At 46.2% G+C, this 10,736-nt stretch overlaps 1 protein-coding gene across 1 annotated transcript; it reads left to right on the forward strand.

Annotated features, from left to right (window-relative positions):
• The first annotated feature begins 7,058 nt into the window (after positions 1 to 7,058).
• Positions 7,059 to 9,482, forward strand: LOC1278533 (uncharacterized). The gene is made up of 3 exons (XM_559772.3): positions 7,059 to 7,246; positions 7,313 to 7,382; positions 7,477 to 9,482. The coding sequence occupies exons 1-3, from the start codon at positions 7,194 to 7,196 to the stop codon at positions 9,175 to 9,177; spliced, it is 1,824 nt and encodes a 607-aa protein (XP_559772.2). The 5' UTR covers positions 7,059 to 7,193; the 3' UTR covers positions 9,178 to 9,482.
• Positions 9,483 to 10,736: the final 1,254 nt, after the last annotated feature.

Here is a 10,736-nt window from a genome sequence, read left to right on the forward strand (position 1 = left end):
AAGTTCAAACACGTCCGGAATCGTCCGGTACAGTTCGGAATCGTCTGGAATCGTTCAGAAGTGTGGGAATCGGCTGGAATTGTCCGGAATTGTCCCTAAAATGTTTGGAGCATAGTATACTGGCAATAAAAGGCCTTTAACACTGCCCGTTTTACAGTATTCTAGTGTTTCGATGCGATCGGTAGGGAGACAGTGAACTCCGATCACTCCAGAATAGTTTCGGTTATGAAAAAGGACCATTTTTCTTCGTATTGTTCCGTTGTTTTGTTGTTCTAAGCTAAGGCGCAGTTCACTTGACACCTACTGATCGTTTAAGCCAACTGTGACTTATGGTTGTATTCATAGTAGGTATGTGGGCTTGGTACATTCCGAAATCGATTCTTTAACGATCGTGTTATTAAAGTCGTACGCACATTCACTAGTATCGATCCACTACGTTTCCGGACGATTCCGATGACTCCGGACGATTCCGATGACTCCAGACGATGCCGACGATTCTGAACGATTCTAGACGATTCCGCACGATTCCAGACGATTCCGGACGATTCCGATGACTCCGGACGATTCCGATGACTCCAGACGATGCCGACGATTCTGAACGATTCCAGTCGATTCCGCACGATTCCAGACGATTCCGGACGATTCCAGTCGATTCCGCACGATTCCAGACGATTCCGGACGATTCCGATGACTCCGGTCGATTCTGATGATTCCAGACGACGCCGATGATTCTGTATGATTCTAGATGATTCCGGACGATTCCGACGATTCCGCACGATTCCAGACGATTCCGGACGATTCCGATGACTCCGGACGATTCCGACGATTCCACAAGATTCCAGACGATGCCGACGATTCTGAACGACTCCAGTCGATTCCGGACGATTCCGAAGATTCCGCACGATTCCAGACGATTCCGGACGATTCTGATGACTCCGGACGATTCCGATGACTCCAGACGATGCCGACGATTCTGAACGATTCCAGACGATTCCGGACGATTCCGATGATTCCGCACGATTCCAGACGATTCCGGACGATTCCGATGACTCCGGACGATTCCGATGACTCAAGACGTTGCCGACGATTCTGAACGATTCCAGACGATTCCGAACGATTCCGACGATTCCGCACGATTCCAGACGATTCCAGACGATTCCGGACGATTCCGACGATTCCAGCGGAGCTAGCAATTCCATTGAAGTCAGGAATCCGAATCAATCTTGCCAAAACCTTAGCGGAACTGTGAGAACGATCCGGAGAACTCATCTCTAGTCCAAACTAGCGTCTGTCTACTCTTTGGTGTGTGTGTGTGTGTGCGCCTTCCGGCACCGGCCCTATCACCTACTCCGGTGTGATAAATGATGCCACAGAGTTTGCCCAGCGCGCGTGCCTGTGTCTGCCTGTGTCCGCCTGTGTCCGCTCCCAGATCGGATATTGAAACTATCTATTATTCTTCAATTAGCCCTGACACTAGCTCCTACTGCTGCTGCTGTTGGACCAAGAAGACCTGCTGTCCCCGAGAAGACCTGCTGGTCCTCCCAAGAAGAAGCAGACCGCCGGCCTTTTGAGGAGAAGTATTCATTTGCATAATCACTAAATTAGTTCACCAATGGACTGTTATTGCTTCTTCGTATTTTGCTGCACCGAGAGTGTGAGAGAGAGAGAGAGAAAGGATCCCCAATGATGAGGACGACGACGACGACGACGACTACCACACTATTGGACTGTCGGGTGACGATGATGATGATGGTGTTGATGGCGATCCTTCTTCGTTTGGCGCGCCGAAGACGACGGCGAACTCGGTGAGGCGTGAGCTTGCCGCTTGACAACAAGGACACTGTTCACCGTCCCCATCCCCCCTCTGCGCGCGTAATTGCTCTCTCTCCCTCTCTGTCCGTGGCGCGTGGCCATTATTATGAGTGCTTTATACGTTCCGACGTTGACGCGCTGCCGTGTGTTCTGCCTGTCCGCAAAAGGTGGTGAACTTTTAATTACTCCGTCCTTTGCACCCGATCTATGTGTATCCGAGAATGGGGGCTGAGACAGGCCAGGAGACAGGAGACCGTTCCAAATGGCCGTTGTGGCATTATTGCTGGAATTTGTTTACAAGCACCAAAACGAGCCCCGATGCCTAATTGCTTTGTCTCTTTGCATCGTTTGCATAGAGGAAGGAAAATCGTGTCGTGTCGTGCGCTTCGTACCGGCCACTGGTCCTCCCCAATTTCTCCGGTACACGGTTGAAATGTTTATTTTGATTGGATTAAAAGCGAAATCGAAAAAGCGACAGCGTGGAACGAACCACCAACTGGCAATGAAAGGGAATCGGCCGCTGCCGCCCGGTGAAATTAGTTTGCCCGTTTTGTCATGTTCCGCTGTTTAATCATTCATGGGCGCTGTTTTTCCACAGCGATGGGCACACTAGCTCCGGAGCGTTTTTAATGAATATTACCAGGCATTACAAACAGAGCTTGCAAAGTGGTTTTCCAAGGAAGCAGGGAAGCTTTTTGCTAAGGGGAAATTTCGCAGGAAAGCTACAAAAGGGACAGAATAAGATGAAATTGTTTGTACGGTTTTGTGGATTCGATCTGAGTCTGAGTCGTCTTCCGTTTTAAGTGGAAGTAATTTTCCAATCCATTTTCCCACCAAAATCTCATCGATGTGGAACATCTTCCAAACGAACTTCAAATGATGTTACACGGCGCCACTTGATGCTTTGTTTTAGCGCCTGTCGTGTGGGATAATGACGGCCAGGGTATATCCGGCAGCACAGCTTTTCCATCTTGTGACACTTCTTGCTGTAACTTTGAAGTGATTATTGAGGAATAAAATAAAATGATGCCTTTTATGTTTAAAGAGTCGGGCTTTAGTTAATGTTGCTCGGTTACAGGGCTACTCAGCACAACTTCAAGGGCAAAATGGCATAGCTCATTGACTCCGACATTGGTGTTGATGCAAATAAAAAAAGAATTAAAAACCCGTTTCAGAAATAAGGACAAATCTTAAATGGAACTGACACCCGACATCGAACCCATGCCGGTCCTGGAATTCATATTGAACCTATACCGATCCTGAAATTAATACTGGGTGGTAAGGACGCACTTGCATGATGGACTGATGCTAAACCCGTATCGGTCCAGGAACGCATATTGAATTCATATTGCCTCTAAAACTGATCATGAACCCATGATACCGGTTCTGGAGCTGAGCACGATCCCATATTAGATGAAACTAATACTACTGAAGCCATATTCGGCCTGGAAATGATACTTCATATCGGTCCTGGAACGGATCATGAACTCATACTGCTATAGGAATTGATTCTGGAACCATATCACTCCAAGAACTGATACGGAGCTTATACCGGCTCTGAAACTTATACAGTGGAGCGCCGTTTATCCGGGCTTCTCGGGACTTGACCTCGCTCGGATATGCGAATAACACGGAAAATGAGTCATATGATATATTTTATCACCAAATCCTGATAATTTTTTGGAAAATTATCTTACTTACTTACTTATCCGGCGCTACAACCGCTTTGCGGTCTTGGCCTGCCTCAGGAGTGTCCGAAACCGAAAAAAGTTTTGATAAAAATAACCCAGTTTTTATTACCTTCATGTTTTTTTCCATAAGAATATTCGAAATTTGCTTGAATTATCGTGTCTTTTGTTACGACAATGTGCTCTTGTAACCGCTTTTTCAAATATCCTCCTCATTACGCAATGTCACCATTGTATTGAACTGTCATTTCTCAACCGCACGGACAACAGGACAGCCGGATAAAAGGTACCCGGATAAACGGCGCTCCACTGTACTAAACTAATGTCGGTCCAAGAACTTAGTTCATTCCAGTAATGTTCAGTAATGTTCATGTTCCAGTGTTAGTTCAGAAACAGAAACTGTGCAGGAACCGATACTGGTCCTGTAATTTATAGCTAACCCATACCGATCCTGAAACTGATAGTGAACCAATACCGATCCTAGAACTGATACTTAACTCATAATGGTTCTGTAACTGATACTGAGTCCATACCGTTACAGTAACTAACACTGAATCCATACCGGTCCTGGAGTTTGTCATCAATCCTTACTGGTTCTGGAACAGAAGTTGAAACGAGTCCATTCCGGTACAGGAACTAATACTGAACCGGTCCTGGAATTAATGCTGAACCCAATCCGGTTCTAGAACTGATACTGAACCCATATCGATCTAGGAACTGATATTGGGTCCATACCGGTCCAGGAACCGATTACAAACCCATACCGGGCCTACAAGTGGCATTGAACCCATATCGGTCCAGGAATACAGATATCGGTTCAGGAAATGATACTGAACCAATGAACCAATGGCAGAACCAATGACTGGTTCTGAACCTATAACTGTCCTGAAACTGATACTGATCCCATACTGGTACCGGTTCCGATCACCAACATATACTGGATCTGGAACTGACACTGAACTCATATCAGAGCAGGAATTGATATAGAACTCATAATGATTCAGGAACTAATACTGAGTCCATACCGGTGCTGGTACTGGTTCTGAATCTATGTCGGTTCGGGAACTGATACCTAATCCATGCCAGTCCTGGAACTGGTTCTCAGCCTTTACCAGTCTTTGAACCGATCCGTTTGTACAGGAACTGATCACAGTCCCATACCAGCACTGTAAAGGCCGGGCTACATTGATCGTACTCGCACGCGTAATTTTGATTTTCACTAGCGCATCTGGCGGCGGCTGACCGAAGCATTTTGCCAAACAATTTGGAGCCGCTCCAGAAAATACGTTAATTTTCCATGTTTTTTACTTAAATCGGAGGAGAAAAGTTTTGTAAAACGTAGATACACATGTCTTGCATGCATTGCATCCATTTTTGCAATGGAAAACGATGGAAAAACTACTAAATTTTGAGATCCGGCAGGTCCATTCCCTCAATGACCAAAAAAAGCTTCCACCAGCCGCCGCCAGATGCGCTAGTGAAAATCAAAATTACGCTTGCGAGTACGATCAATGTAGCCCGGCCTTAACATATTCCGATATTTTTTCCCGTTTCGGACCTTCATCTGAACTTGTTCAAGTTCTGGTACAAATCATAAACCTATTCCGATTCGGGAACCAATGCAGTGTCTATTCCGATAAAGTAACTGATTCGGCAGATTCACAAACCATAACCAGCGTTGTAATTTCACTTTATTTGTTTAGTGATAATGTTTACTATTTAACAGTAATTTACCTTTTTTTGTGTGTAAATTTTGTTGTTTTACAGCCACTCGTAATTTGTGATGCGTTACCATCAACCGACCAATCGTGTACCCGATCTACGTCAACCCCGATCGATGCAATTTTCTGTACGAAATCGATGCATCGATGTGAAGTACTCGAAATGGCCGAATGAATTATTGAACCACACATAACAACACAACAGCCCTTTTTTCACCGTCCAACCATTGATGGAAGGCAACTATTACGCTTCATTTGTACCGCCACACCACCGCTACCGTTACCATTGACCGAGAACCGAAGTCGCCGAGAGGACGGCAACGAGCCGTGAGCTTCTTTCCTCCGCACATTTCACATTTTCTGGTTGATGAATATTTCATACTTAAGCAACGGGTACGGACGGTTACAGATTCTGTTACGGAAAGTGTGTTCCGAGCTACCGAGTTCCGGTGGAGCAGGAGGGATGTAATGAGGGGGAATTAAAACAGAAAAAATGTGTACTGTACCGAAGTACGGTACACAACGGTGGAGTCTTGTGCCGGGCAATAACTTGTGGCCCCGTTTTTTCCCCATCTGTATCGGCCAATGTCCGTCGGTCGGTTGGGGTGGCACACTGATGATCGAATGCCGTGACGGACCATCATTAGGGGGGTTACATAGGATGGACATGCACACACACACACACACACGCACGACAGCGCAAAGATGCAACCGAACGCAATTAATGTTACGCTACTACCACGGACAGTCCTGTCCATTTTGCCATCCTCGCCAAATGGATCCCGCCACCGGGCTATTAGCGAGGACATTCATCGTCGTCGTCGTCGTCGTCGTCCTCTGTAGTCTGTGGTGGATGGACTCGGTGTCCTGGAGCGAGAGGAGCAAAGCCTTTCGATATTTTATTGTCGATACTTTTCCCGGCCTTTGGAACTCGCTCGTATGCTGGTCGGTCGCAAAACGCGTTGCATGACCGGGCCCGGAATTGGGACTGCATCGATTTATCAACTCCTGTGTGCGCGGTGCTACCCGGGGATGAGTAAAACGGCCATTGTCTACGGGTGCACCTAACATGGGACGCAGTTAAACAAAGGCCGCGCGGTAATCAATAAATGTTTCATTACGGGGACGGGGTCGATGGCGGAGCGGAGTAATTGGACGTATGCGAAAGTCCTGGGAAATTGAGCTAGGGAAAAGGGGAAGATGGTCTTGCGGTACTGGTGGGAAATGAGTTATATTTGTCTTTCTAATTTAATTTTAAGCATTTGTTTCATGTTTAAGCTGTTTCCATTTATGACCACGTGGCCTGTTTTGAATCTTTGATGTTCCGTTTTTTCTGGGGAATTTTGTCAAGCCTGGAGCATTTAATAAAGCCGCTCAAGTGCATTTAATGCATTTAAAATTGTATTTGTTCAGTGGCTGATATCAAACATTACGTATCGATGGAGGTTTGGGCTTTTAAATACGTATTAGTGCTGGGTATAATTGATAGAAAGAGCTAGTAGCAGGCGTTCCTTATGGCGTTCGACAACTTTACTAGGGATAGGGTATTGATTGATGTTTTTTTTTTATATTTTACTTTTACTCAATTGTGTTTTTAAAACAAGTTTTTGTTAAATTTAATAATTTCATGAATTTTAAGTGAATTTGTGCTTATTTTTTTCAACAATTGGTACATTGTATGTAACAAATCCGTTGTCTTCAAATAATAACGGTTCTGCCGCATTGGATGACAAACATTCAAGCGCGACGATTTGAATGACGCGCGCAGATTAACACTACCGCGCCCTCTAGCGGGCAATCTCGGGGAGCACGTTTTGACGTTTTGAGGTAAATGACGGTTGACAAGGTTTAAATTGTTGTTTACAAACCATCACCAGACGAAGCGTTCGTGGATTCCAAATTGTATGTGTGCTGTTTTGTTGTTAATATTTTGAAAATTAGTGTGTATTTAAGCTACGGATTAGGTTTTATAATGGCTCTTAACAATCCTAAACCGGCCAGTAACAGGAAATCGAAAAGTCCAAAGTAAGAGATCGAACGGGGAGAAATGGGGTAGAAGACAAATGTTGACCGTGTTTTGTTTGCTCGCAGGGCGGAGGGTGTGTTCCCGGACGATAAAACCATCGCCAATCGTTATATTACGTGGAAAAACTTGTTAGATGTACGTATAAAGCTCCTCGGAAAAGCGAACGGCATGTGTGTGTGTGTGTGTGTGTGTCTGGGAAACATAATGAAGTTTACTTTCGTTTTGCTAGAAATACAACAAACAATTCGAGAACGATGAGAACGGTCTGACGCTCGACGATGCGGTTGACTTGTACGGGGAAACGGATAAAGAAACTGACGACCAGCAGCAAACTGTCGAAGAAGCGAGCGAAAGCAGCGATGATGATGATGCGTCGGACAAGGAGAATGAACAGTCGGGCAGCAGTTACGCTGCGTTAAAGGACCAGCTGCAGGTTGCCCTGAAGCAACGGACCGCCGAGTGGAAGTGCAACGGGATGGAGCAGATTTTTAATAGCAATTTTTCCCTCAGCGTTGATCACGTACAGCGGTGGCTGCAGCAGGGGTGTCAGCCCGGCACGGGCAAGCAGATAACGCAGGAGCGGGAAACACGCTTCACGGAGTACGATGGAAGCGCCCAGATGGACGTGACCCACAAGGAGAACGTCTCGATACTGAACGAGACGGCAAAGCAACAGTATGAAATGGAAAACCATTCTAGCTGCGTGTACTCGGACAGCAATCGCAGCAAGCGGGTCATTGTGCACCAGGTAGAGAAGACGATCATTTCCTCCTACCTGACGATCGAGCCGGAAGGTGCCAGTGGGTCGCCGGGCACAGTGTCTAGGTTGGATTTGAACAGTCTGGTCGAAAGCATTCCGAACATTACGCCATTCAAAATGCCCACGCAACTGTCGAAAGCATCGGCAAGGGACAGGATAATGCAGCTTGCGAAAGGAGGCAGCAGTAGTAAGGGTGTCAACATCGACGCGCTTAAAAAGACGAATGTGGGCAGCATCTTGAAAAGTGCGTTGAATTCGGTGCCCAAAACGCGCGTCATCGATGATGTGAAGAATCGGAGCAAAAGTGGCAATCAGCAGCAGAAACAGCAGCACCGAGTTCAATTTAAGCCAACGAAAAAGGTAAAGCGTGGACGAACTATCCTCGACTCCTCGGAATCATCCGGTAGCGAATCGTCTGCATCAACGACGGAGAGCACAATTCGCACGTCTACGCCTTATGCCCGGAAACAAACCGTATCGGACCACATGAAAAACACCTTCAAACAGATGGAAAATAGCAAAACAGCACCAAAAGCTGCTGATAAACAGCTGCCCGCTACAAAAGAAAGGTCAAATTTCACCAAACGAAGCTCATCTGTGTCCTCCACGTCCTCCACGCTTGATAGCGATGATTCTGAACTAGATAAACCACTAATTCCATCTGCCAAACAGACCAACAACCACCACCAAACACCTGTCACAAACGCGAAGAAAGTTCCCACACTCAAACCATCCGCCGAAAATGGTCAAACCCCCACACCTTCTCCAAGCGAGACCGTCCAGTATCCGCTGCCCGACTACTTCCACCAGATGTTGACCAGAAATGGGCGCTGTCAGTACAAAACGCAGGGTATTGTAATTTATCGCCCCAAGCAAACGCACCCCGACCGAGCATCGGACCAGCCGAGCAGCAAGATATGCATCAGCACGAAGGATCTCGATCTGAGCGGCATCAAGTCGAGTGTGAGGCGAAAAAAGTTTGACGACTTTACGCGCCTAACCCACCCGAATGCAACGCTCGTGTACTACGAGTCGGAGGATGAAGCGATACCGGTTAGCGATTCGGACGACTCGGACTGTTCCGACGACGATGACGATGATCCGATACTGAACTTTAAGCCGGAGCTGTGCATTTTGGCATTTTTAAACGATGACGTACAGGCAAGTTAAGCTACGGAAAGTGAGAGAAAGTAGATTTACGTAGAGATTGTGCTGTTAATTTTGTAAAAAAAAATGCAATTTTAGTTAAATTCTGCTGTCCTTTCGAAGGCTATGCGTTACGATCAGGGCATATCTTGTTAAACAGGCGGCTTAACAGCATGTTCCCCATCTGTAGGGGACACAGAAAAGACTATCCTGCACAGGGTAATACAACTTAGGCACTAGAAGCTAATGCATCGAGCAATAACAATAAGCAAAAACAAAAACCTCTGAAAGTAGAAATACAGGACTGCATGTAATTATCAACCATTTCACACCAACCTGTGCAGTGTGGTGTAAACCATTATCATCATCCGGCGTCGCTGCTGGTGCTACAGAAAGAACATAGAATATGCTCCGATAGAAGTGCAACAAGCCAATCTTCAAATGCAACTGAAACCTTTTCTAGCAAGAAACTGAAAGCAGAAGTTAAAAGGTAACTTAATCTTGCCTGATTTATAACGACTTGTTCCTCATTTATGAATTACGCTTCTTTCTCTGCATCACGACGCTGCACAATTATCAGCACCTGGAGAGCGTTTTTTCTTCTTCTTCTTCTTCTTCCTACAAAAGTTTGAGGATAGATGTGGAATGTTTTGCCCCACATTTTTCCACTTAAATCATTTTAAAAGCACTAGATTAAGACATTCTACCACACAATCACTGGCGGCGTGTTGTCGGTGCGTTCGTTTGTGCTCAAACAGCCCGTTGTTGCTGCGTGCATGTTTGCGCAAGAGAGTGGTGGTTAAATCGGTGGAACAACATGGAATGATTTCGATCCACCCCCAGGGCAGGGAAAGGGGGAAATGAGGTTTTTGGGTATTGGGAAACCAATACCACCATCCCCTGGATTGGTATCTCGAATCCACAGTTCAAACATGTAAAGCGCGCCTGGATGGAATTTGATTTAGAGCATGTGTAGTACAGCAGCAGCAGCGCAGCAGCAGCAAAGCATGTAATGTTTGCAATCTGTGCTGTTGGCCGATTGGCCCGCCCGCCGGGGTTGGAGAATTGCTTGCCCATGTTCATATCGCAGATAGGGAGAGATGTACCGACGCGCCTTTCCCTCCCCCAAGCACGCTCCGTGGATTGGATGTGCGAGCGTGCGTAAAGAATCGCAGCAAGCCGTGGAGCAAGCGAGAAGCGTGCGACAGGCAAGGCAGGCAGGCAAATCGATGTGATTGTGTATCGGGAACGTTTGTGGCGTTATAGTTATGTAAGCATTAAGTTTATATGGTGCAACATATTCAATGCTGTAGCCCTAAAAGAAGAGAAACATGAAAATTAATTACCCAAATCGAACGAAACCGGATCAAAATGTATATATATTTCAACTGCCACATCCACACTTACCCCCCTTCCCGAAGGGGGTTTGGATTTTTCTCCTGCTTCTGACCTGGCCTACTTTGGTTTACACGCTCGGTTAAACCGCCCAGACAGACACACACAAACACAAACAAACGAAGAAGTTCTCCTTGTGCAAAAGGACGTTGTAAATCATGCGTAATCGATTGCTGGTGCAAGGATTA

The sequence above is a fragment of the Anopheles gambiae genome, chromosome 3 (genome assembly GCF_943734735.2).
Source record: "Anopheles gambiae chromosome 3, idAnoGambNW_F1_1, whole genome shotgun sequence".
Lineage (NCBI taxonomy): Eukaryota > Metazoa > Arthropoda > Insecta > Diptera > Culicidae > Anopheles > Anopheles gambiae.

Excerpts from the sequence above, each read along its gene's own strand:
- LOC1278533 (XM_559772.3), top strand. The coding sequence starts at position 7,194 with ATGGCTCTTAACAATCCTAAACCGGCCAGTAACAGGAAATCGAAAAGT. Across the intron at positions 7,247-7,312 it reads AGGAAATCGAAAAGTCCAAA|GGCGGAGGGTGTGTTCCCGG; the intron begins GTAAGAGATCGA and ends GTTTGCTCGCAG. Across the intron at positions 7,383-7,476 it reads CGTGGAAAAACTTGTTAGAT|AAATACAACAAACAATTCGA; the intron begins GTACGTATAAAG and ends TCGTTTTGCTAG.